Genomic DNA, 27,541 nt, shown 5'->3' on the forward strand with positions numbered 1-27,541 from the left:
AATTCTGTGCTTCGATGATAAATAAAAATAATATTTGTAAGCGCTTACTGTTTATCTATATTAAAAGAGGGATCATTGAAATACAGGCATGTGAGATTCCTTATTGTATGTAACATGCTCATGGCAGTGCCCTAAAAACTTTAGATCAGTATTCCTATCTCCATTTTAATTTCTGCTCTGGAGCGTTTGAAGGAAATTGGGCGAAGAAAATCGAACATACTACGTAAATCGCACAAACTGACGGCAATGAGAACAAAACACTTTATTTTAATACTTTGCTGCATTATAATTACAACAATATTTTTCATAATTTTGGGACCGGCTGGTGAACCCAACGATTCTTTGAAAAGTATTGTTACGCATACACATCAGCAGCTAAACAAATTGCAGGTAAGAAAGCTGTTTAATATTTTGCTAAATTTATGATTTTCAAATTGGTAATTAACTTTATTGTACTCAAATTCAAATCTATGTATTCTTTTGAATAAGGACATAAATCTCCAACTTTGTAGAAAGAAACCTTCCAGGATTTTCTTTAAGAAATTGTACAGAAATGTCTACAAGTTCGTTTGAACCCGTTCATACGATTAGCTTCCAAAATTCATAAAGAAATCATTAGAGAATTTGAAAAATATTTCCGATACTTTTAAAGATTTCGTTCAGATTTTGGAAGCTTTGATTTGCAGTGAATGTATGCACATATGAACATATGTACAAATTTTTAACATATAGGCGTTAATATAGAAAGGCCTTAACTCATTTTCTTTTGGAATTCGGCGTAGTACAAAGGTCGGTAGATTACTCATTAACGGCCTAAAAGAATTTAAATACTACTACTATATCAATAATTTAGTTTAAGTGTTTATTAAACCCAGTATTTTGAAGAAATTCTCAACTTCTGAACTTTGGTATTTAATAAAGTTTTGTAGTTACTCTGTAAAGACACACAAATTTTAGATAGGACCTTTCTATATTAAGGTAACGATATGTGTAATGGAAAACGCCTATTTTGACCGGTTTTAGCTATATATTCAGTTTTTTAATATTTTATAAAAGTTTAACCAATTATATATGTAACATAATAAATTGCATATACACTATAGAGCAAAACTGAGATATTTTCAGGGTTAAGTTAATTTCTGTTTTTTTTTTTTTTTTTTTTTAATGTCCATGCTTCAACCTAAACCAAATAAATCAAACTTTCGATTTCTATAAAGAGCTTAGATAAACTCAACAAATTTCCAAGAGTTCACAACGTTTTAAATTGGCGTTGATTTAAAACTTTTTTTGTGATGGCCCTTGCGGATTTTTTCATACAACGAGTGCACTTAATAAAATATATCGTTGATTTTCTTCCGCAAGAACTTCATGCTTATTTGGAAAAAAACCGCCAGAAAAACAAAATTATTAAAAATCCACGCGATTTTTTTAACGGCTTGAAACTTGCACTTCTTCAGACTAAAACCGTTTGAGCTATAACACAGCATACCCAAAAATTTTCTAAATATTAACAGAGTACAAATTGAAAATGCTGGTAAAAGTTTGTTGGTGCTTTCTAAGCTCTGTATAAAAACGTGTAGTTTAATTTTTATGTTCTTAGTTAAAGCTGGAAACATATATAGAAATAACAAAAAAAGTAATTTTGAAAACCTTGCAAATATTTAAGAAAAACCACCTTGTACTCAGTTTTGCACTTTAGTGTAACTGGGCATTTCAAACATTGTATAAATATAAAATTTGAAAAATTCAACTTGCTTTCTCTTAAATTAAATTTTTTTCAGGGTTTGAAATGTGCATTTATATGCAATTTATTATAAATGAGTTCGGCTTTTATAAAACATATGTACAACATTAAATAATGAACAGAAATTTAGCCAAATCTGGTCAAAGTGAGGTGGTTCTATCATGTTTGCCACCATTGTATGTGTATACATATGAAGTAGCTGTTACACATGGCAAGTGCAGGCAGTTTTGAAAAGTCTGTGAAACCCAAGAATTTCCAAAAGTGATGAAAAGTAACTTTCAAAAAGAGTTTTTAATTTCCGTATATCGACTTTCTTATAGTCATTTTCGTCGGTTTACACGGAGATTTAAGAAAATGTCACTTTCATTTTTATGCTTATAACAAAAACAAATTTAGTAAAAGTGCACACAAATGAACCACAAAATGTCTAATGCATTAATATTTAAATATTTCATATCAGGGGGCCAATTCCTGTTCTGTGAAAACGTGAAGTGAAATAACGATTGCTTTTTTAAAAGGAAATAAATGAATTTGTCAAAAAGTTTTCACTGTGAACATTTTTTTCACAAAGTTTTGTGGCTGTGAAAAAGGGAAGTCGGGCGTTTTTCCCAAAACCACCATCTTGTGATAAAGAATCTCATTGTCTTAAACTGGCAATAATTTATTTTGTTTTATTTATTTATTAACGCCAATCGGCTTTACACATACAAAAAGAGAGAAAAGTAATAATTACATGCTAGATGAAAAGGAGAGCCCTTAATGATCGAGAATCGCTTAAAATGATATAACAAAATGATGAAGTGAAGAAATTAAATCTGCACTGACATTGAATTTTTCAATTTCACTTCACAATTTCATAGTACCAGAATTGGCTACCAGGAGAATAAACAAGTTCAACGTATTTTTGTAAGCAAAAATTAAAATTGCTAGTGCAGCACGAGCAAGTTGAAATTATTTCTCGAAAGTGATTTGCGCTTTTTCAGTTCCAGTTACACCTTGCAATTCTTATATCTGATTTCGGAAAATTTGAAAAAAGCTGCTTGTTAGGTATTTCCACGGGAAAGTGGACTTTTGCTTTCGCATTTTGACAGCAAAGCTCCTCGAAAAGCGATTGCATTGCTACGTTTAACCGCACTTTAACACAAGAACCATAAAAATTCAAACAGGATTTGTGAGAAGCAGCGCCTAACTTTTAAACGAATGGAGAAGAATTTACAGGCGGCTTTCAGGAACTAAAATCTAGAAAAAACTTATTAATATAGAAAATTCTTATTTAAAATGGTTTCTTATCCGTTTTTTTTCTTCTAAATAAAATACAGGAAAATCTGCGTGTTGCTGAGAAAAAAAAGCTTCAAATAGACCCGAAATATTTGTCTTTGCTTGGATTCACCGATACGATTTACACGAAACAAGCTAAAGAATTTAATCATTATGAAATTGAAAATCGACCAAAGTCGGAGGGAAAGATTGAAACTATAGAAGTATCTGATCTTCCGCTGCCAAATCGGGGTTCACAGGATTTAAAGGATGTTGGCGATAGTCCTTACAGCCCGAACTCATTTCGGCACAATAGCAGATCGCACATAGCAACACCGCCATACAATGGTACAAAGGTTAATTTCACCATTGTCACATACGTACAGGATGGTCAAGCGCCATCGGCAATCTTACTTGCTCAAAACATCGCTATGAAATTACCGGATGACCATCTGCTCATTTATGACCTTGGATTATCAGAAGATGATTCCCGAGCTCTAATTACTTACTGTAACATCTCTAAATGTTCAGTTATAAGTTATGACTTGTCGCTCTTCCCCTCACATGTATCAGAGCAGCGTATGCACGCTTATCGCCCGATTGTTATAAAAGACGCTTTAACCCGATCCCACAACATTCTATTCGCAGAAAATTATATTCGATTTCGTGGTGGTAGCCATGACTTACAAAAATTACGAAGTAGAGTTATGACCTCAGGTGTCCTGGGTTGGAATACTCCCACTGCGGTATCAACACTCACACATCCCAAAATGTTTGATTACTTTCAAACCGATGCTGATGATTTTATTTTCCTGCGGATGATTGACCTCGACATAGCTTTATTTTCTGGCAGTCCCTTCTTAGAAAAAAATATTATGCTGCCATGGTTAAAGTGTGTTCTGACATTGGAATGTATTGATCCCATAGGTAAGTGGATATGAATATACTAAAAAGTGTGTGATAACCAATGCTGTATCTGTTATGAATATAAGGTTACTAACGCCAATATTCGCACGCCAATGACAAAACTCATCGCATAGCAAATGACGTTAACTGCTGAGCCTAAAAATATGCCGCAAAAAAATTTACTTTTATAATGGTAATAATCATGATTGGCGCTTACACAATTAGAGCGTTCCAGAACGTATACGATTTGCAGGTTTTGCCGGATTTAGTCCAAAGTCGTTCCCGTACGTCGTACGTACGCATTGTCCAAGATTGGGAATCGTGCGATAAGTTAGTAGTAGCTTCGAGCACATAAGTACATACATACATTAACAAAATACAATTAGGGTGAGAAACGCCCATTTTAAGTCCATTTATGCAGTCTTCAAAATTGGTGCGAAATGGTTTCATTAGTCACCGAAAAGCACATTTTTTCGCGGTTTTCGAAATTGCCGTTATATGAAAGTAGGGGACGTGCTGGAACCAGCGACCTAAATGCACCCCAGAAATATTAGTGCTGTTCTTTACATCTTTTGACTATAGACCAGTGCAATTATCAAGAGAACAATTAAAATTTTATTGAAAAAATATAGGTTTTGAGATTAACGATAAGCCAAAGGGCTGCGAGAAATGATATTTGACTTTATCTTTTGCGTTAACGGATTCATTATCTAATAATAAGCGGCAAACCTTTTTTCTGAACCCAGAATTTCTAACAAGAATTGGTCCTTTTCGACTAGTGTGCTGTGTGTCCTCTGGCGGTCGATGCGCGGGCTCTTACAATTAAAATAAAAGTCTAATATTTTGCAGGATTGTTGTTGACTTCAGGATACAATATATATACATATATATATAAATAATATACTATTACCAAACGATTTGAGAAAAATTTGATTTTCGACCCGCCCTAACCTACAGTTTTACGCTGACTCCGAACGGCGGTTTGTATATTTGTGATAAGCTTTTTCAGGGCAGAAATACTCTCGGAGGTTTGCCATTGCCATGGCATTTGATGTTGAGGGGAAGTGGCAAGCTATTTCTGGATACATTTTTGGAATGGCAATGTTAAAACTGCCAAAATTGGAGGATTTAACTAGAAATTTTTAAAACTACTTGCAAAGTACTTTGAGCAAATGTTGGCTTGCTCTCCGAAATTGGGTTACTGGATATTTTTTACTCGGGAGTACGCAGACAAAGCTATTGTTAGGACTTATTGAGCACGTGACAACGACGAAATAATACTTATCTTTAAAGCCAAGGTTTTGAGTGCTGTAGCTAAGCAATTGTTATGCGATGAGTTTTGTTATTGCGGGCCATAAGTCATCTGTGTAATTTGATATAAATTTTGAGTTTTTGGTACCTAGGATATACATATCGTCGTTAAAAGTACACAACCGCGGTTCTGCTAAACCTTGTAACTGACATTTGAGCCTAACAGGTCTATTCTGCACGTTACCGAAGATTTTGTAACCGGAAAATTGTATTACCAAAAAATGTTACCAGTTCTTGTCACCGCGATTCTAGCTACGTTGGTAATGCAGTTAAAATATTCAGCAATTCAGCTATGAAGAATTGGGGCAATAATTTGTTACCACCTTATGAGATGGTAACAAAATTTACCGGTTACAAGAGTACACAGAATTCGAAAAGGTTTTAAAAATTTACAGGAACTTTATTTACTGGTTACAAACTTTCGGTTTTGCGGTTTTGTACTTCAAACGGCGATATTTGCATATGAAGGTACATACATACATATTGCTCATGTACTTCAAAAATGAATTAACTCAATATTTTTTAATATTTGATAATGCACTAATTAATTCACTCTGAAATCAATTTTTGTTTGCTCACCAGTGCAAAGCTTTGCACAACTTGTCAGATTATTTTGGTGAGCATATTTTTTTTTACATTTTGGAAATCAATATTTTCCATTAATAGATTACATTTGGCTCTGCTATTTTCATGTTCGCAGCTGTATAGGCAAATATTTATTTTCCTTTATGATAACACTTTTTAACTTTAATGGTGAACAAACAATGACAAGCAATTAAAATCCACATATTTCTCAACAAGAGCTAATAGTTATGAGTTTTCAATAAATTTTGCTGACAAAAGCGATATTTCAATATTAAATGCGATGCTATAGCGATTTTCATATGTATATCGCTCATTTGGTTCAATAGTGTCATAACTCAAATAAGTAAAAGTTGAGATAAATTGCTTCAAAATTGTTAATTTACATAAGTATGCTCGCATAGTAAAACTGAATACATATGGTAATCGATGCAGCTATGCAATTGCACCACTATTAACTATTTTTTTTATATTTTTTGGATTATGGCACTATTAAAGTAAATCAGCGATATGAGCATATAAATATCTATATATATATATATATATATATATTGCAAAGAGAACTATTAATGAATAGATTGTAACTAACACACTTCTGCAAAGCAGCAACTTGCCATAAACTGATACACCTTAACCAGTGGAGTTATGACGATAAATTTAAACATTCGCCAAACAAGATTAGGAATGTCTGCGTAGATGTTAGTAGATGCGAATAAATGCTCGTTTGGTTTAAGATTATAACCATGATGTCCACTCAACATTAGATGCATATCATAAACAATGTACGCTGCTCGATAAGTCGTGACCGAGAGAAGTGTGTAGGCAATCTGAGTAAAGGAAAATGAGGAGAATATTATTTCGGTGATATAGTGACCAGCAAATGACACCAGAAGAACCAATAAAATAGCGTTCACAACGGTAAATTTATATCGAGTTTGTTCGGAGTAGCCAACTATAGCCAATATTTGCACGATGACTATAAGATGAGGGAATATGGCCTAAAAGTATACACAAGCTTTAGTTTCATTGATAAAAAAAATACATATATTGAAATCTTACAATTTGAGAATGAATCCACGTTGCAAGGACTCCTGCTTCTATGGCCATTAACAATGTAACTATGACAAAAACGATAGCATTCATGGGTGTATATCGCCGCATGTCACTAAAAAAATAAAGTGCTATGAGAATACAAAACACTAGTCCTCGTACGCCTTGAATAACGGGATGTGAAATTGGATTGAAACAGACGATAAATATTTCAATAATCGGCAAAGCAATTATATGTTGTAGCTGTAGGCGAAAATATCAATTATATGTATATATATATTTGTGTACTCTCAAAAATTTAATTACGCCATCTTACTAGCAATGTAATGAAAACTTTTCGGGCGAAAGTCCGCCGCAGAACAGGATCAGGTATTTCGAATTGTTGAACAGTACTATCGATTGCGTACATAGGCAAAGTCTGCTCTGGGCCTCCATATGAACTGGACTCTAACGGTATAGAGCTTCCCTCATTCAAATTTGCTGGAAAATTTATAAATGCATACACATGTACATAAATATATACATACATACATACATACATATGTATGTATATGAATGTATGAATATTTTTTAGAGCAATTAAAATTGCACGGAAATGAAAATACCTCCTTCCTGAACTTCCATCGTGGGTAAATTTGGAATCGTGTTATCAAACATAACATTTGGCACAGTTTTATTTCCATTGTTTGGATTTAAAATTGAGGCATCACTATATTCGTACATTTTATGAGAAACTGTTTGTTCAGTTGTGCCGAATTTCGTATATTTAGATTTTCACTCAAAATGTAATGATGTCCGATCAGGTTTTCAACATCTTCAACCGACGTCCTCTTACAACTATTTGTTTGGTGAATAAACTTCTTTCCCAAGAAAAAGGCACGTAGTCATGTTTCAGACTTGGTGGCGACAAATTCTAATCATGCGCGTACGGTAATAGGGAATCCTACACAGTCATCTCATCACAACTGTTGCAGCATGGGCCTTTTATGGACAGAATTTAAAACATTAGAGTAACACATTTGTTTCTACATACATTTATAATTGATATTGCTCTCGTTTAAAAATTTTTATTTTGCTTTCAAAAAGCAGTAAAAAAAGAGTTGCGTATAATTTTCTAATGCAGAAACTACACAAGAGTTTAGCCCCAAATTTTTACACACTAACATCCATTTTTAAGTTACGGCGGTATTTAATTAAATAAACGATATGCACATATATATTTATTAAATCTATGTATGTACACAAAGTAGTGGAAAAACCATAGAAAAACGAGGTCTTTAGTGTGAAACCAATCAAGCATCGTCGTTTGAAGTAAAAAAACCGCGTATCGAAAACCGTTTTGAAATAATAGAGGTTTTACTCTAACTTTTTCTTCTTCTCTTACGTCTTTTACTTTAGGTTTTACTCTCTCCATGGACTGCACTACTGCAGTAAAATTTGGGCAACCTCACATATGAGGTTTTGCATTATCTTGATACGCGGTTTTGTAGTTTAAACGACGATATACACATGTACATATCCCTAGCTTAGAGTGAAAAGCTGCTAAGTCCACTTTTTATGAAAACTCATATTTTGATATAGGAGGCTAGAGAAATTGAATACGCATCGTTTCGAAAATTATAAACTTGTACTTGTTTTATTTTTTCCTCTTCATAAGCAATCAAAAGGAAAATTTGCTAAGTCCAAAAGAAGCACCACAAATCCGATAAGGCCAAAATAATAGGACATCTTTTAATAAATATCGAATCCTTCTGATTCTTATGGAGTTTTGCTTTGCTTTGAACGCGCAAAATGTTTGAATCAAAGTCTTGCGAAATAGTTAAAGAAAATGGCTATAGGACAATTTTTTCCTCTCCTGTAAAATTTTTAAAATGGGACTTAGCAACTTTTCTTTCCAAGCTAGCGATATGTAAGTATAACATACATTTAATCATATGTATATACATACAGTGGTGGAAAAATAACTAGGGACACGACATTTTAACACATTTTTCCTATTTTTCTTTTGTTTATTTAAATTTATTATTGTTTTTTCATATATCAAATTTGTGCAAAAATTATGAAAAGTCTGCAAAATTGCATCTAAATTTTCTACTTTTTAATCATATTTTTTTAGCAGAATAAAGTGCAATTTAAAGTTCCTAAAAAATTGCGTTGGTTGTTGGTAATTTTTATTCTGAATGTATTACGCACTTTTTTCCATAAAAAAAAAAATTGTCGAACATTTGTATGGAAGAAAATGCGTTAAAAAAATCCAAAAATCAACGCAATTTTTTAGAAACTAAAACTTACAGCTCATTCTACTAAAATTTAATGGGCTATAAAACTGCATACTCAAAAAAATTCTGAATAAAAAGTTGAAAATTTAGATGCAATTTTGTTATAATTTTATAAGAAAATAAAAAATATTAAAATACAGAAGAAAGAAAAGTAGGCAAAATTAAAAAAAATGTCGTGTCCCTATTTATTTTTCCACCATGTATGTTTTGTACGAAGTTCGATTGATTACTCACTAAAAACCATCGCACAGTACGATGATAAAAACCTTTCAGAATTAGAAATTAGCTTCTACATCAGTTTCACGAAAGCAATTTCAGTGAAAAATTATTTTTTGAATTTAATATGAAAACTGATAGAAGGGAAAAAACGCAAATTTCAAGCTGCTAATTGTTCATTTTAGATATTTTTTTTTTGCTGGCGTCTTCCATAAAAAAGAAAAAATTTGTCGAACATTCTTTGTATGAAAACAAGAAACACCTTCAACCAAAAAATTCTCAAAAACCAGCAGAATTTTTAAATTCTGAATAAAAATGTTGAAATTTCGGTGCAAATTTGTTGAATTTTTATATTCTTTGTACAATGTTTTAAATGTGGATTTATGTATGTATATGGTGTTTGTTGTATAACCAGCTAAACCTTTGTTAAAAAAATTACAAACATTAAATAAACAAAGGGAAAATAGACCAAAACTGGTAAAAATATCGGCGGTCCAAAAAAAACACAGAAAAATCAACTTTTTAGAATTTTCTTGCTGTCTCCCGACTTAAGCTGTTATGTATGCCATACACATATATGTTTGTATGTATATGCAAACGCTTAAGCTTCAATTCAAAAAACTAACCATAAACTTGTAAAAAATTAATATTTAAATATAACAAACTTTTTTAGGTGCACAATGGAATGGCTGTAAATACAACAAAAAACCACTGTATCGGTATTCAGGATGCCACGCCTATGACGTATCGGCATTCAATATAGTGTTGGGTCTGACATGGCATTTAGATGCTTCGAAGTACTCGATGCCGATGGAAGGAAACAATATTTTTTACAAAGAAACACTAGAGAAATCTACTAGAATATTGGAAAACAGACGACTGAACAACAGTGAAACTTCGGAGCATCCCTTCACCGAGGATTAGTTACGTTAATATATATCGAACAATTAGAAAGCGAAAAAAATTGTTAAGTACCAAAGTAGAAGATCGAAATTTCGTTTAAATATGGGAAGGTATCTACCTAAACGAGATTTAATAAATTCTTTAAAAATGTACAGTGGTGGCAAAGTAATGGGGACGCGACATTTTAACAGATTTTGCCTATTTTTCTTTTGTTTATATAAAATTTATATTTTTTTCTAAAAGTATAACTCATTATATAACAAAACCCTCATAAATTCATATTTAAAACTTTGTATGGAAGAAAATGCATAAAAAATTGCCAAAAATCAACGCGATTTTTTCTGAAGAAAAAAAAAATCTGAAAATCTGATTAAAAAGTTGAAAATTAAGATGAAATTTTGTAGAATTTTTCACAAGGTCGAAAAATGAATTTATATGCGTTTTCTTAGATAAGGAGCTTTACTTTTATTTAAACAAAATTTTAAATAAGCAAAATAAAATAGGCAAAATTTGTTGAATATCGCGTCCATATTTATTTTTCCATCACTGTGTGTATATTTTCTTTAAAAGTAGAAAACCAATTTGTTACATGACAAGCCATAGAAAAATAAACGATGTAGGATCCTTACTACAAAGGCGTTCCTTATGTGTCTTATATTAATTTGTCCAAAGCTGTGTAGATCAAAAATATTTTGTTCGGCCCAACATCAGCTGTCATTTTGATTTGAAAATTACAAACTTTTAAAAATAATAAAAACTATTACAATCAACACTCAACCAACAATATGCCGAACGGCTGGACAGTAAAAATATAACTCGTCGATGTTTTTGCAAAACCGCCCATCGACCAGTTTTGCAAAACCGCCTAAATCGCCCTTGTGGCAAAAATGAGATTTCGTAACCCTTAATTCCAGGCATATTAAAACAACAGATTTGTGAAATAATAGCTCTGATCCAGTACTCCACGAACTTACAGGTTTTTACACGAACTTGCAGGAAAAATGATCCCGTACTCCGAATCCTTCCAAATAAGAGCGATTTTTGGAGAGTTGTGTAGAGAATGAAATTGCTAGATTTTACCCGAACTTTTCTTCTGGTAAAATCATGAAAAGTGTCAAGCGATCACTGGTTGACGTTTTTGCAGGAAAAATGCTTTTTTTGTTCCCGTACTTTTAGTTGTTACTCACTTTTTACTCTCACTTCAGAGATTAATTTTGCTGTTTGACATTTTTACAGGATTTAACACGAAAAGTATTGGATCAGAGCTATTAGCTAGAGAAAATACCGCCTATCAAGGCAATGCCTTCAAAGAATAAACCGTTTTTTCGCTCTCCTTTAAATTTGAGTGCCGTAAGATAGGCGGTTTTGCAATTGGGCGATGGGCGGTTTTGCAAAAACATCGACGAACTAACAGCCTCATCATGTATCTCGAACGATAGAAGACACACAATGGGCATCACCGTCAAATGTTATTTTCTATTTTTGCCATTCATTTGAGAGATTTTTGGTGTAGTTACTGGGGGAATTAGTGGGCTCTGGAGTGGCGAGTAATGCGCCAACGAACGTTGGGATGATACCGAAAGGGAGTAGCCTCTTGAATTGCGTATCGTTACTGTACGCACAACGAATAGTGCTGGCATGTCAGACCGAAAGCCTTGAAATTCCAAGCGCTGCGCCACTTGGTGCTGCGGCCTTCGACATAGAAGTGATGCGGTCGATGGTTTTTTTCGATCTTCGCCAGCCGTGAATGCCGATATATACATATATCAGATATTGTTATGCACTGCATTGTTCGACACTTTTAGTGCACTCTTCGAAGACAGTGTAGTACACATGTATGTAGATACCTATGTACATATGTACCTATATGAGCCGTCGAACGAATATTTTCCTGAGTCACTATAATAATAATAATATTAATAGATTGGCGCTTACCCAATATCGCACACGATCTTGAAAGGTGGCACAACTCAAAATTACACGTTCGTCAGAAAATGCGAAAAACTATTTCTTATCACATTGCTATCATATTGGCAAGGAAGACTTTACCTTAGGGTTTTTCAACAAATTATAACCAAAATTTGCTCCAGCTTTTGCTGAAAGGTACATAAAAGCTCTAGTGTACATTTTAGGACATACTTTTAAAAATGCCAAATTTTTAGTTACGTCACTTTTGAAGACCGTGGGCAATATGTTAGTGTTTGGCCGAGCTTCTCCTCTGATTTGTGGTGTGCGCCGTGATAATTTCACACAAAGGGGAGGGACCTGCAGTTTTACATCGACTGTGAACGGCGCACAGTGGTCTGAATCCGAAATCTAGGTGAACAAAAGTCGGAAAATTAAAGTCTTTAAATTGTTAACCGAATTCGAAAAAGGAGGGGTTATCCATTCGTCGGAATATTTTTTTTATGTATATTACCGCATACCGTCGGACCACGTTAACCGATTTCTATAATTCTTTTTAAAATAAGCTGTTTTATAAAAATTTACTGAATTCTTCATTTTTCCTTCCGCCATTTTGAATTTTTGAAATCTGACTTTAGATTCGTAAAAAGCCTTTGCACGCCATGTTTTATTACCGACCGTCTTCATGTGCTGAATCCCGCACATGTAGACCGCAAAAACTACCAAGCATACTTTTTCTCGCATACCGAGCGGTTTGCGAGATCTCCAATGCTTTCAACTACCATTTTTATGTTTTACAGGTATTGGAAAATACAGATTTCGCCTGAAAAGGTCGAACCTTTTTTTGGCGACATTTATTAAATGAAAAAATATGATGTCAAATGCCCAGTCAACAAAACTCTATCTCGCTTGCGACAGAAAAAAGCAGAACGCAACGAGATTTTCAAGTGTGTAGACGGCCGGTTAAAACACCTTGATTTCTTCATTTTTGTGTACGCCATATTTTTAAAATCTGACTTCATATTCATAATCAGCGACCTCAAAAACATATAGAAACAAAGTGGTGTCAAATTTTGTCAAAGCGTCTTTGAGCATATAGTTTTGTCTACCAAGACTTGGATTTCAGACCTCTGTGCGGCGATTGTATTTTTACGTGAAACTGTTGCTGATGGCAGAAACACACTCTGAGGCTAAAAATGCCAGCCGAGAGGCGAATGCTATTGGAAAAAACCTTGTTTGTTCGTTTTTTTATTCTTTGATGTTGGGTTAAACCGGGCTTGAACCCAGGCCCTGCGGAATGGTAGCGCGCACTGCTAATCACTACACCACAGTGGGCGCCTATACTCTTCGAGTATTTCCTACATATGTATGTATGTATGTACATATGTATGTATGCGCATAAATGTGCATACGTTGCATGGTACAAATCATACAAGCAAAGAAATTTCATTTTAAGTTTAGTCAATCGTTGGCGGACGCAGAAGCCCTAATTCCAATTAGATATATGGAAATCAAAGATAAGCAGAAGCTACAGATTTACAAACTTTACAGTAGTGTAACTAATCTCTTAAACTAGCCAGATAACAGTCAGTAATAATTAGAATAAAAACATTTCTAGCTAACTTGGAAGAATGACAACAGTGCATACGTTTTTGTGGCTATATCTGACTAGCGTCGCTTTAATATCACGCAGTGCGCTTGCCTATGATCCGAACGATACCAAAATCGCCTCAGTTATTCCTCCCGAAGGATATTTCGAGGCATTTTATCCAAGGGAAATGGATGGCGTTCCGAACAGTGCTTCTCGTCCAGCACATGCTCATGGCAGCTTTTTCAAACATCGCAATCCTGCACTGGTAGATACAAAGAATGCAGCAGCATATGGATATCGATTTGATGGTAAACGCCGTTTTAATCTAAAGTGATTCAAAAATCGCATTGACATTATATTGGAATCAAAAAAAAAAAAAAAACATTCGTAAGGGCATTGAAATTAAAAAAGAAATATTAAAGTAATTTTCCATTTGATAATGCCGTATTGAACGGGCATATGTGCCTCTCATTATCTCGTGACTCATTCACTTAACCACCTTGTAGACTTGTGTCGTTCACGAACTATTTAGTTCCTTGAACTAGTTCATTGAAGTGAATGCGTGACCTAGTTCGAAATTCTAAAGTAGCGGTTAAACGTGGCAAGTGCAAGCCCTTTTTAAAAGTCTGTCAAGCTCAAGAATTTCCAAAAGTGATTGCAGGAGCAGTTGCAGCTTGCATGTAACGCCGCGTTTACCTATGACAATTTGAGACAAGACAATTGGGAATGGGTATTAGTTTTCAAATTGTTGGGTAAAGTAGGCGTCCAGACAATTATAAAGACGATACATTTTTCACCAACCGCCGTTAGCGTCGTTTGGCGTGAATTTCATATTATATACTAAAATATCCAAACACAAACCACTTTATGATAATTCCGCGATTTTTTTCTTGCCTTTTTTTCTAAAATTAACCAAGGCGTGGCCGAATTGTTCAATTTACTGTTCGATTCACTGTATTTGAAAAATCAAAGACAGTGACGAAGACGATGAGAGGAGTATGAATATATTAGTGTGAATGTATTACTATTGTCTTGGCAAAATTGTCTCATGTAAACGCCGTGTAAAGTAACTTTCAAAAGCAGTTTTTATCTCCGAAAATCAAACTTTCCGACAATACTTTTTGTCTGTTTACACGGTGAATGCAGAAAATTCCACTTTAACCTGCGTTACAAGGCATTTTTATTCTTATAACAAAATTACGGACCTGAATAATTTCAGTTGCAGTTACACCTTGCAATTTTTATTTCCGAAAATGTTTTCTGCAAATATGCACGTGAAAGTGGACTTTTGTTTTCGCATTTTGACAGCGATTTGTGGCGTGTGCCTTGATGTTGTCACACAAAGGTGAGGGATATACAGTTTTACGCCGACTCCGAACAGTGATTGTATTTTTATGAGAAACTGTGTTTACATGGTATATGCCGAAATGGGAAAATTAGGTTTGAAATATGTTTGACAAGCCGCTTGTGTGGTGTATTTCGCTCCTTAATTTCGTTAAAATTTGTTATATTCCACAATGGGAAAACTAAAATAGCGAACGCTCTACTATGTGCTACTTCTAATGTTACCAATATTTCAAAATAATTTATAGGGATAAAATTGTCATGATCGTCAAAAGCATCCACACTCTACGATTGGTTGAAGAGCCTGAAATGATAAAATTCGTAGCCACGGTCACTCAATATCCCGAATGTAATATGTCTTCGAGAAAAAGTTTATCAGAAGTTTTGATTCCCAAAGTTTACAGCGATTTACTAGCGAAAATTGAAAGTGAGCTACAGCAGTTCAAAATGGCTCCTCGACGAGTATGGTCGTGCTGATCTGTCGAGTTTTTATAAAGCAAATTTTAGAATTAAATACACACAAAAATGAAGTTCATAGGCCGATAAATCAATGCGTGTGTAGGGCCTTTAACTGAACATGCATTATCAAGAATTGATACCAAACTCTTAGGTGTATTCACTCCGAAGTTAGTTCCGTTTTTTATTTTCGGGTATATGAGCGTAACTTGCTCTTTCCACATGCAAAAGTTTCTACCTTGGCAATATTTTGTCAATTCTTGGTAAGCAATAATTATCAGAGCTTTTGAATACCACGATTCGAACATGGTTTAATGAGAAAAAGTGGCAGCATTGATTTTCGCGTATACGTTGCTAGCTGCGTTTCTGTGATGGCCGATGGCGATTTCATTTATTATTTTACCAAAGAACGTAGATAACAAGAAGCGACAACTCGTTATAATTCCGGCGAAAGTGCGCAACAGGGGCGTGCCTTCTCTTTTCATCCAATCAAAAAACGCACTAGGGCAAAAGAGAAGGCATACTCTTGTTATCTACGTTCTTTGATATTACCAAACGCAACTAAAACTTTCTGGAGCTAAAAAAAAATGCTAGATAATTTTGAAAAGAGCTAAAAGAGAGCTAGGAGATAAAGCCCAATTTTCGGAGCTAAATAGAAAAATAGAGCTAAATCTAGCTCCAAAAGGCTCGAAATGGCAACACTGGTTGGCACATTTTTGACACTTATAAGAGAGTAACTTACTTAGGGTTTACATTGGACAATGCTGTCAAGCCAATGAAGATATACGTATTAGTTGTCAAAATTGTTCAGCGGAAAGGTATGCATGATTATTGGAAAAGTCGGCATGTATTGCTATTTTCATGACAGTATTGTCCGGTGTAGACCCTACGTTATTTCACGTAATTACTGGAGAAGTCCGAAAAGCGTGGGGAACGAAACTCTTGTGAATAATCTTCTTGCTTTAAACCAGTACGGATAAATGTGACATTCAATACATCAGATCTCACCACAGCAAAATACAGCCCATTTCCTTAAATGACAATTCAAATCATCTGTGTGTAGGAACGTTTTCCGATTTATTTTACTTTTCGCACTATGTTTCAATAAAAATTGCTTTTTGTAAAGATTTATAGAGACACTCAAATACCAAAGATAACTATTGACATCGGGCTCACAAAAGATAGTTACCGAAAAAAATATGAACGTTCGCGTATTAAGCCGATTGCGGCAACGCTGGAGGTAAGCAACGTATAGATTTCTAAGTAATAACCTCAAATGAATTTTTTCTAGTGTTTTAAGACGTTATGCGACAAAACCATCTTCCGTGCCCGGAGAGGAAGCTGGAGTTGGAAGTGGAACAGGGATTGGTAATATAACTGGTAGAGCTCGAGGAAACGCTAGTTCTCTCACAGTGAACCAGCCTTCCACAAAAATTGTCACACATTTACCGCCCTTAACTGACGCAATCCCTAATCTGCCTGAAGTCGAGTATGCAAGACCCTTAGCCGAAAGCAGCCTAACACAAGTTACTACTCTTGCTAACGGACTTCGTGTTGCGTCTGAGCCAAGATTTGGCCAATTCTGTACAGTCGGCCTTGTGATTGACTCCGGCCCGCGGTATGAGGTTACATATCCCAGTGGCGTTTCGCATTTTCTCGAGAAGTTGGCGTTTAATGTATGTAGTTCACAGATTTAAATGAAAATTGTTATCTACAAATTAACCGACATCGACAATTATTACAGTCAACTGAGAAATTTCCGAACAAAGATGCCATTCTGAAGGAGCTAGAGAAAAATGGGGGCATTTGCGACTGCCAAAGCTCCCGTGACACACTTATTTATGCAGCAAGCATAGATAGCAGAGCAATTGAATCGGTAACGCGATTACTTGCTGATGTAACTTTGAGACCCACACTTCATGTAGGGGAAGTGAGTGCTGCTCGAAAAGCTGTCCAATTCGAGTTGGAGACTTTAGGAATGCGACCGGAGCAAGAGCCTATATTAATGGATATGATACATGCAGCTGCATATCGAGATAATACTCTAGGCTTACCAAAACTCTGCCCATCTGAAAATCTTCCACACATTGATAGGAATGTACTAATGAACTATTTAAAGTATCATCATACTCCAGAACGTATGGTAATTGCCGGTGTTGGGGTAAGTTAATGTTAGACACCTAATAAAATACTGAAATGTTGGACAATGAAAACACTTAAATATAGGTCAATCATGATGAGCTAGTCCGAAACGTAGAGAAATATTTTGTTGAAGAGAGTGCTATTTGGGAAACACAAATTATTAAAGGAACCGGAGCAACCGAGGTGGATGCTTCAATCGCACAATACACAGGTGGCTTGACAAAGGTATTTTTATAATATACAAGCAAACATTTCAAAAGATTGTTGGAGTTAATTTTTATAGGAAGAATGTGAAATACCAATCTACGCAGCTACTGGCCTGCCAGAACTTGCCCATGTTGTAATTGGACTGGAAGGCTGTTCTCATCAAGATCCTGATTTCGTTGCGTTATGTGTTTTGAACATTATGATGGGAGGGGGCGGTTCCTTCTCTGCTGGCGGTCCTGGCAAGGGCATGTATTCACGTTTGTATACAAACGTACTTAATCGCTATCATTGGATGTATAGTGCCACTGCTTATAATCACGCCTATGCTGACACTGGCCTCTTCTGTATACATGCCAGTGCTCCTCCTAGCAATGTGCGAGATATGGTTGAGGTTGTTACACGCGAACTTGTTAACATGGCATGCGAACCCAGTAAGGATGAGTTGAGTCGATCAAAGATACAGTTACAGTCGATGCTTTTAATGAACCTGGAATCCAGACCAGTTGTATTTGAAGATGTAGGTAGACAAGTTTTAGCGACAGGTCATCGCAAGCGTCCTGAACATTTTATACGCGAAATTGGTAAGGAAAATCGTATTTAAAAAAAAAAAAGTTCTATAATTTAATTAAATTTGTTGCTTTTTTTAGAAAAAATCAAACAGGAGGATATCCAACGAGTATCGAGAAGATTGCTAGCTACACCTCCATCAATGGCAGCCCGAGGTGATATAGGAAAGTTGCCGGAATTGAAAGAAGTCCAAAATGCTCTTAGTAATGGTGGCCGATTGTATTCCCGGAGACTGTCTCTATTTAAGTGAGGGCACCTTCACTCATAATAACATAACATGTACATAAATCTATGCATATATAACGGTGTGGAATATGTGCAAGAATATTACAATAAAACCCAATGGCTGAATCCATATTCGGTTCCATTCTATGAAAATGTTATTGACCTGCCGAATTTTATAGAAAGGCACAACTATACTACTATAAGACGTAAAGTATATTTTTTATAAGAATTGTGGCTGAGTGGTTAGAGGTACGTTCTACCACTGCGTCACAGTCAATGCAAAAAGCTGTGTTTGACAATTATGAAATCGGATATACATACATACATATATTTCCAAAGCTTAAATTAATATAGAAAGTGCCATGATAAAAACATCATGGAAAGTGCTAACAGAGCATTTCCGTAAGTTGCCATATAGGGTATTTTGCATTAGTCATCTCTAAATTTTGTTAAAAACTTATATGAAGGATTTGGTCCATGTGATCCTTTTCGATGTAATGCCTTTTGTTAAAACACTTAATTTTTCTTTAGAGAATAAACTAATACTTTGACCCAACACATCAAAATCGGATACATAGTTTTCCCGAGTGGAGCTTAACTACTTATTTCTCCTGACTCTATATCCGAATTAGACGAGACATCTTCCACCAAATCTTTTAAATCGTGAAGCATTGTATTTTTCACTACTCTAGGGTCTTCTTTTGAGGAGGCAGGCTTAATCGAAGGTAGCTCATGATTTTCAAGATTAGAAATCGAATTTTCTTCAAAGCAATCATCACTACTGACATCCTCACAGTTTCTTCTGTTGGCGTTTTGATTATCTTCCATTTCATGGCACATCACTTTAGATGAACAGGAATTCGAACTCATTTCAATGGAATTTGTTTTTTTAGTGCGTTTTTTCTTTTTTCGCTTTGAGGTGAAGTGTTTCTCCGAAACTTCTTCTTCTGAACTTGAATGGCTTGAGCTGCTATGCCTCAAATGACCTAAAATATAGAAGGATATGGATAGTAATCAATGCAATATACTCCCACGAACAGTTATAACAATCTTGTGCACAAGTCCGCCGGAATGTAAAAATTGGGGAAACATTCTCAACTCAAAAAAAATGTCAATCAATATTACGCAAAACTGTAAGCTTGCCGTTACTTTTAAATAAAAAAAGCTAAGCTAAATTCGTTAATCTACAGTGTACCAAAAAAGTTGTACATTGAAGGTACTCATCTTCAAAGTTGAATATCTCTGCCGTTAGTTAAGTTATTTAGGTAAAAAGATAATTACAACACAGATACTTCGATTTCATGCCAACAATAAAGATTTATCTCAAATAACTACGCTTAGCTCGGAAACTTAAGCAATGTAAAGAAATTCCATTTTGTATTAAAAAGTTAACAAGTTTTTTTTCGTTTCAAAAAATGGAATTTCTTTGTAATGCATAAGTTTCAGGCTAAGTTATTTGAGATTGTTGGCATGAAACCGAAGTATCTGTGTTTTAATTATTTTTAGTTTTACCTACATTCAACCAAAAGTTGAATGCAAAGTTAAACAATGCAAACACACTTTAACGCTAGAGGTATTCAACTTTGAAGATGAGTACCTTCAATGCACAACTTTTTTTGGTTCAGTGTAGCTTTTGTCATAAAAAAAAAAAAAACTTTTACTTAACACATGTCACGATCAATAGCAATTGGATTTAACATACATACCCGCGATAGTCACAATACCACCATCGTTGATGTCATCTTCTGGTAGTTCATCACTGGAAATGTCTTCACGTATCCGATATTGTTTGGGAAGGTGTGATTCATCCTCCATTGAGTTCGTAGTTTTTGGTTTTGTTTGCTCAGGCATTATCTCTTCGAATTCTGTCTTCAGCTCGGCACCTTTTTGCTTTTTGATACTTTTAGCAATAACACGTTTTTGGTGGTCCAATTGAGGGAACAAATCACGAGAATTCTCCAATGCTTGTTTAGCTGCATTCATTTCAGCCTGCTGAATAGATGAACCCGTCGCAGTGGCCAAGCGTTTGGACCGAAAATAAACTGCAACTGTATACACTCTCGTGTTAGTTGGTCCAATAGATTCGATTACTTTATAAATAGGAATATCAGGCTCGCCACCTTCCATCGTACGTAAAGTGAGACAGCACTGTTGTAGCTTTGATTTTGGATCATTCCAATCCTGGTTCATAATAAATATTTGCAATCGTGGAAACAGACAAACATGACAAAATTGCTCGCAGTATAGAAGGCCTTTATCAACATACAATGCACCCAAAAACGCTTCCAACAAATCTGCACGATCTTTAGTCTTCAATTCCACCTTTGGGTTTGAGTAAACCGCATACTTAGTCATGCCAAGGTCATCGCACACTACTGCTTGAGTACGGTTGTTCACAAGAGATGAACGCAACAGAGACAAGTGACCTTCGTGATGTTCAGGAAAATGACGATAAAGATATTCCGAACAAATTAATTGTAGCACTGTATCTCCAAGAAATTCCAAACGTTGATTAGAACCTAGCGTGAGATGAGTAAATCCAATAGAGCGATCAGTGAAAGCACGGGCCAAGAGACGAATGTGCTTGAATTGAATGCCAATGGATTCCTCGAACTTGGTTAGTTCTTGCAGCACTGGATAAGAAGCAATGCAACCACGATCACCTATTTATTGATAAAAAAATTAGATGAAATATACAGATGCCTTATTGAGTATGATGCAAACCATGTTTTTTTAAACATCGACAATATCGGTCATAAATTTGATGTTTCCGATCAATTTCGCTACTTAATTAAATAAATAGAGATTTTATATTAAACAATATTTTAAGCTGGATATACACTTCAACTAAAATGGCACTGTGTGCAACGGTAGGCTAGTGAAACTATAACTTTTTTTCAAAATTGTGTAAACAAATTTTCGCACACTGATGAAAATGCATCAAAAAACAATGCAGCGGGGTAATATATGTAAAGGTTTTGTTTAAATTTAACTAGACCTTAATAAATTGTCAAACATCAGATATCAGCGATAAATCGATGCTTTTTACTAAGTTCATTTTTCCGATATGTCAAACAATAAGCCCGAAAACCCCTTTTCAATTTTACTTTTACCGTGCATACCTAAGGGCTCCTGCTCCTGTAGGGGATGCTCTGGATAGTTTTTCCAAATTTCTCTTAATTGTTCATCTTCCATGTATAAGGCGTTCATAAAAACTTCATCTGCTACTGATATACCACCATCAAGCAGTAATGCTCCCATTAAAGCTTCGAAGCAATTAGCCATGGCATGGCGTAATTCCAACTCATGACATAAATCAGAACCATGTGCGTAAAGCATATACTCCTCCAAGTGTAACTTCTTAGCAAGCAATGCCAAATGCTGATTCTGTACGATAGCAGCACGATATGTGGCCAATCCACCTTCTTCCAAATCGGGAAACATGAAAAACAAATGGATCGAACTTAAGAACTCAACCACAGCATCTCCTAGAAACTCCAAGCGTTCATTATGAGTTATATTTGACATCGTTTCGTATTCCTTTCCAAATCTGGACATTATATTTATAAGGGTATTTATACCACGCTTTCTAGTATTCAAATAGTGTATTTTGCGATCTCCATACTCGGGTTGTCGAATTCCGCAATTTGTAAGTGAATTCCTAGCATGATCAGGATTTGTACCATAATTTTCTTTGTACGAGGGATGCGTCAACGCCAACTGCAATAAATATCTGAAAAAAAGGGATCCCCACAATTATAAATGCATCAAAGCGAGATTAATGATAAATACTCACCGGTTTTTAAAATTATAACCAATATTTTGTTCTAAGAGATCAAGCGATCTATGGAATCGCAAGTGACCAGTAAGTACCGGAATGAGCATTGCATGCTGCACAATATCACACATTATTCCGGTTCTATAATAGCCCTTTGAGCTAACAGCTACAGTTATGTTGCGTTTCATTCGTCCCTGTGTACGCATTTCCTGTAAACGCGCCTCCTTTTCTTCTAGCTTACGCTTGTCGATAAATGATGGCTTGGACATATTAGCCATCAGATGCCGATACTTAACATATTCACGCCATGCTTTTTGGTATTCTGGGTTGCCAGCGTAGCTCAATTGTGGTGGGCGTATGCCAAAATGAACGATTGCTGGATGTGAAACGTTTTCTTCGGCGTCGATACATTCAGGCAAGTCTGAAACATTTCGGTCCAATTGATCAACCCGAACGGAGCACGGCTTGTATCCAGGCTTCGTTACAAGCATTCCTTTTATGAAGTCTACATAATCCTGCCAATCATGCTGATTGATGTCATTTATACAATGCAATTGCTCACGATCGACCAGTGGTGCTGCGCTGTCAAGTAAATATCGAAGTACTTCACTCATAGCTAATACTTCCTTTCCGTTATCGGGTAAGTCCCTTACGAAACGCGGTAAGAAATGAAAGGCTGGGCATGTTTCTGAGCCTGTCATACCGTTGGGATACATTGAGAAATCCACTAGCTCTAGAAGTTCGTGGAATAGATACTTATCTATAAAAAGAAAAATGTTCAGAAATATTGTTAACAGGAATATGCTAAATTACTGGAAATCGGTATCCCTTAAAAGCAAATACGTTCTTCAAAAGTGCGTTAACTCAATATTACCCATTTTTGAAAATATGCGCAGAAAATCTTCAACGAACGTTTATTTACCTTCCAGCAAAAAGGCAGCAAGATTTCGTTGTCATTTGTTGCAAAATCCCATATGATTAACATGTCGCACACAGTCTTCAAAAGAGGTACAACTCAAAATTTGGCATTTTTAAAATTATGCGCTAAAATTTTACACAGAGCTTTTATTTACCGTGCAGCAAAAGCAGGAGCAAATTTTTGTTATAATTTGTTAGAAAAAACCTTGCCCATATGATTATCATGTGCCAAGAAACAGTTTTTCGCATTTTCTGACGAAAACGTGTAATTGTGAGTTGTGCCCCTTTTGAAGACAGTATGCGCCGTGTTTGTGTTTTCTGCCAATCGGAGAATTTTTGAGTTAATACACTTTCGTAGAACCTGTGCGTTACGCACATACATACATCCATGTACACCTATCGCTCATTTACTTCAATAGTGCCATAACTCAAAAAAGCAAAACTCGAGGAAACACGAATTTAGAGTTTTGAATTTCCATATTGCCACCTGAGCGAAAGAACGACCTACATATATCTCTAAAATTCTGAAATAGGGTGTTCTTCAATCAAATTCTGAAGTAGGGCGATTTTAAAAAGTTTTCTGAGATAGGCCGATCTTCCATTCAGGTGTCGATATACTCCCAGTAAAAATTAATAAACATTTTGTTCTAGTGAGATACTGGTAAGCGATACAGTTATTTAACTCAACTTTTGTATTTTTTTGGAATATGACACTACTGAAGTAAATGCACTGATAGTACTTACCGAACAACTCCAATTCTCGTATGGTAAAGTTTTCCGGCATCTTTTCCGCAACATATAATATAGTATACTCAATATTGAAACGTATAACTTTGCATGTGGGTAAATCGGCAAGAGGAGAATGGGTGAGCATTGAAAATCCTTCAAATAAGAACTCGTGCTCATCGTGCTTAATTATCGTTGGCGTTTTGGTGAGAAAATTAGTGGGAGGAGATATAGTAATTCGATAGTGATGAAGTCGCGGTGCATTATTTGAATTCATTACACATTTTGGATACCCTGTTTCACCAGGATAAATACCGTGTCTTATACCAATACGTCGAGATTTCGCCGAACAGCGACAGAGTGGACCATCGTTCATTTCCCCAGAATCATTATGCCACAAATCCGCATGCACTCGATATGGGTGCTGTATTTTTCGGGACAGTTCTTCCATACAACAGTCTTGTTCAATCTTTAATTCATCATCCGATGAATCTTCGGATGACGAAGAGCAAGCTTCAGATTTGTGTTTGCACAATCTACGCCGGGACTTTCGTGTTGGTGGCTCATACGGAGGTAAGGTTTTTCGTACGCGTTCAGCCCGCTGAATTAATTTTTCTTCGAACAATTTGCAAAGTGCTTCTAATCTGCTGGTCGATACAACTTCATTTGAAGCATTTGTGCGCCGGTAAAAAGGATCAGCAGGTGACGATCGTACCCATACATTGCGCGTATCTTCATCCTGTTCACCCAATTCTGCAAGTTTTTCAGCAATATCCTCAGATGTTTCACAGTAGTTTGACCTCCAATTTTTCAACAATCTATCCCTTTCAGTTTCAAGTCGCTTACCCTTGCTATCATTTCGGGAATCATAATGCTTTTCCCGCGGATTGTAGGAACCAATGTAGTCTGGATGTTTCGCATAGCCATAGCTTCTATAATTTATAACTATGTGTAACAAAGATACATGAATTCACACATATACACATCTTACCTTGGGGACGAAATTGGCAAAATATGAGGACGATGAATATAGGTTGAGCTAGACGTATTGCGAAAACTGCTCCTTGTTGCACTATGAACATGGTTTATATTTGTTTTGCCATGCTCATATGGAAAAGATCTTACGCCCTCGGCACACTTATAGAGCCCTCTCCCACTCCTATATTTATTATGAAAATTGTCGTCATATTTAGACTTATGATAATTGTATTCGTTATATGTGGGTTCATATGGAATGTATTCAGTTCTTCTCTGGGTAGATGATGAAATCCTGTACCCATGCTCATTGTAATATCCCTCAACGTAGGTGCTTGATTCCCGATAGTGGGGATAAAGCGGGGTAACACCATCCAAAAGTGGAGTTTGATAATATGCCGAGGGGAAAGGGTGCAAATTGCTGGCTCCAGGAACCTGAGGTATTGATGTGAAACTTTGATTAGTGGTATCCCCAGCACTGGTATTATATAAATGAAGGGGTTCCGAAGACGGTGCTGGAGGAGGCGGAGGTGGGGGAAGCGGTGGCAGGCCCGGAGGAAGCGGAGGCTGTGGTTCGGTTGCAACACTGTCCATTGGTAGTGGTGGTGCTACTGATAAATGTAGATAATTCATTTCGTCGTAGGCTTTTCTATTGTTTATATGCTTTTGCATGCAGACCTAGAACCAAAAAAAAAATCCACTATCGACGTGAAAGCGTGAAAGGAACGGTCCGAAACTATCGTTGGCATTCAACATAGAGCTGCAAATATATCGATGTCAGTATGGATATATCGAGTAATTGGTTTTTTTTTTGCCGACATCGATATTTTGTTGCCATTTGACTTTTACTTACTTAAGCTGAAATTAGTCAAGAACGCAGAACGTATACTTAAACGCAGTCTGTATACGCAGAATTTTGTCGATTACTGGAGCCCTCAGTATTATTACTATAGTGTTGCCACTCCTCAATGCCTTTTCATAAACTTACCTTTTCAACTACAGTTTTTGGTACTATAATAAATCGTAGCTATATATAAACTACTTAGCTTTCAACGAAAAACCTTATTCAATAGTAAATTTCAAATGTTTTAAACGTATTTTGAATAGGAAATTATAACTTTTTTACCATTTGCAAAACTGACGAAGTGGCAACCATCTATAGAAGGAAGAAATCAGCTGACACGGAAAAATCTAAATTCCGCAGATTTCTGCGCTACGGGCTACAACTACAGAAAATTTCTGCGGTGTTGAGTTTTTATTTAAATGGCGATCTGGTAAGACAGATCGTGTCAGCTGACTCGGGTTTACGTACCGGTAGGTTTACGTTCTTGACTAATTTCAGCTTTAAGGCTCCGTTATACATACTTGGCATTGCTTGAGAGTTATCACATAAGGAATCTGTTAAATGAGCTTAACATAGTCTATTGGTTTTTGATTTCTACGTAAAAATAGTGTAGCAAGATAATTACCTTAATTGCGGCCCTGAAAACGGCCATTTGTTGATTGGTATATATGCATTCATCTAAACATAAAATTTTAATCTTCTTGTTAATTAATTGGAGGCCCTAAAAAGGGCCTTTGGCTAATGCCTGGGTTATAATGGAAGCAACGGAATGGAGTGAACTGTCACTTAATTATCTATTAGTTGCGTTCCAGCAGCAGTACGAATACTAGGATTTTACAGGATCTTACAGGAAGCTGTTCCCGCACGACACCTTACATAAGGGTTATTAATGGCTAAAACAGCTGTTCCTGTAAATCCTGCAAAATCCTGTAAAACCTGCTATTCGTACTGCTGCTGGAACACAACTACTGTATGGGAAATGAATGCAAATGGTTATAATGCACGTAAACGCAACTTAAAACGGAACAATCTAAAATCAATAGATCCTTACGAATTCGCCGCGATTTGCTACGATTCGCCCGGTCCATTATAACTAATACCATGTTCTGACCGACATCGAAAACATGTTTTCGTTGCTAAAACCAGTTTTCGACCTAAAAAAAAGTGTTTTCGTCTATGTAAAATCTGTCAAACGAAAACCAGTTTTCGCTGAAAACTACTTGAAAACTCACGTTCCACTCGTTTCAATCAGTGTCTTCTCTAGTTTTTCGATTACTTATCGAAGTGGAAGTCATATTTTATCATCTTTAATACGCTATTTCGTATTTATTGTTAATTGGCTGGCCAAAGTAAAATAAGAATGAAAGCAAGAGGTTGCAAATGAAAAGAAAATGTGGGGAAAGCATTTTGGTTTTGTTTTTGTGTAGCAAAACTGCAATGAGAGGATGTAAGAAATGTCAACGAAAACACTAACATACGGTGTGAACAGCCTTCAGCCCACAATTCCAAAACTCGTTTGCAAAGTTCTTTCGGTCAGAACATGGTATGGCTGCCTCTAAATTTGCATATGCCTCCAAAATAAACGATGTTGCTCCTCTAAAGAATTCTGCGAAAT

At 35.7% G+C, this 27,541-nt stretch overlaps 5 protein-coding genes across 6 annotated transcripts in view; 3 read left to right on the forward strand and 2 right to left on the reverse strand.

Annotated features, from left to right (window-relative positions):
• The window catches only part of LOC118743500 (sodium-independent sulfate anion transporter), a gene marked incomplete at its 5' end in the record, with an annotated part of 56,561 nt that continues 29,020 nt past the window's right edge, over window positions 1-27,541 (forward strand). The window contains 2 exon segments of the mRNA XM_036476222.1: window positions 1-390; window positions 3,064-3,928. Of these exon segments, the coding sequence (XP_036332115.1) occupies window positions 247-390; window positions 3,064-3,928 (1,009 nt within the window).
• Window positions 5,848-7,841, reverse strand: LOC118743502 (protein lifeguard 2). Its single transcript, XM_036476224.1, has 4 exons — window positions 7,456-7,841; window positions 7,167-7,330; window positions 6,860-7,093; window positions 5,848-6,798 (listed from the first exon to the last, which is right to left on the reverse strand). Exons 1-4 carry the CDS (start codon window positions 7,571-7,573, stop codon window positions 6,385-6,387), a joined length of 930 nt encoding a protein of 309 aa, XP_036332117.1. The 5' UTR covers window positions 7,574-7,841; the 3' UTR covers window positions 5,848-6,384.
• Window positions 13,772-14,200, forward strand: LOC118743503. Its single transcript, XM_036476226.1, has one exon. The coding sequence runs from the start codon at window positions 13,785-13,787 to the stop codon at window positions 14,076-14,078; it is 294 nt and encodes a 97-aa protein (XP_036332119.1). The 5' UTR covers window positions 13,772-13,784; the 3' UTR covers window positions 14,079-14,200.
• Window positions 16,369-18,843, forward strand: LOC118743501 (mitochondrial-processing peptidase subunit alpha). The gene is made up of 6 exons (XM_036476223.1): window positions 16,369-16,784; window positions 16,836-17,220; window positions 17,289-17,705; window positions 17,771-17,911; window positions 17,970-18,474; window positions 18,541-18,843. Exons 1-6 carry the CDS (start codon window positions 16,744-16,746, stop codon window positions 18,708-18,710), a joined length of 1,659 nt encoding a protein of 552 aa, XP_036332116.1. The 5' UTR covers window positions 16,369-16,743; the 3' UTR covers window positions 18,711-18,843.
• Window positions 18,878-25,785, reverse strand: LOC118743498 (ribonuclease 3). 2 transcript variants are annotated; one of them, XM_036476221.1, is made up of 6 exons: window positions 25,099-25,785; window positions 24,126-25,036; window positions 22,482-23,223; window positions 21,808-22,418; window positions 20,392-21,348; window positions 18,878-19,671 (listed from the first exon to the last, which is right to left on the reverse strand). In XM_036476221.1, exons 1-6 carry the CDS (start codon window positions 25,752-25,754, stop codon window positions 19,280-19,282), a joined length of 4,269 nt encoding a protein of 1,422 aa, XP_036332114.1. In that variant the 5' UTR covers window positions 25,755-25,785; the 3' UTR covers window positions 18,878-19,279. The 2 variants fall into 2 exon arrangements, with proteins under 2 accessions (XP_036332114.1, XP_036332113.1); XM_036476220.1 differs by having other exon boundaries at window positions 24,126-25,039.

This window comes from Rhagoletis pomonella, unplaced genomic scaffold (assembly GCF_013731165.1).
Source record: "Rhagoletis pomonella isolate Grant_MI unplaced genomic scaffold, Rhpom_1.0 Rhpom_scaffold_00007, whole genome shotgun sequence".
Classification (NCBI taxonomy): Eukaryota; Metazoa; Arthropoda; class Insecta; order Diptera; family Tephritidae; genus Rhagoletis; species Rhagoletis pomonella.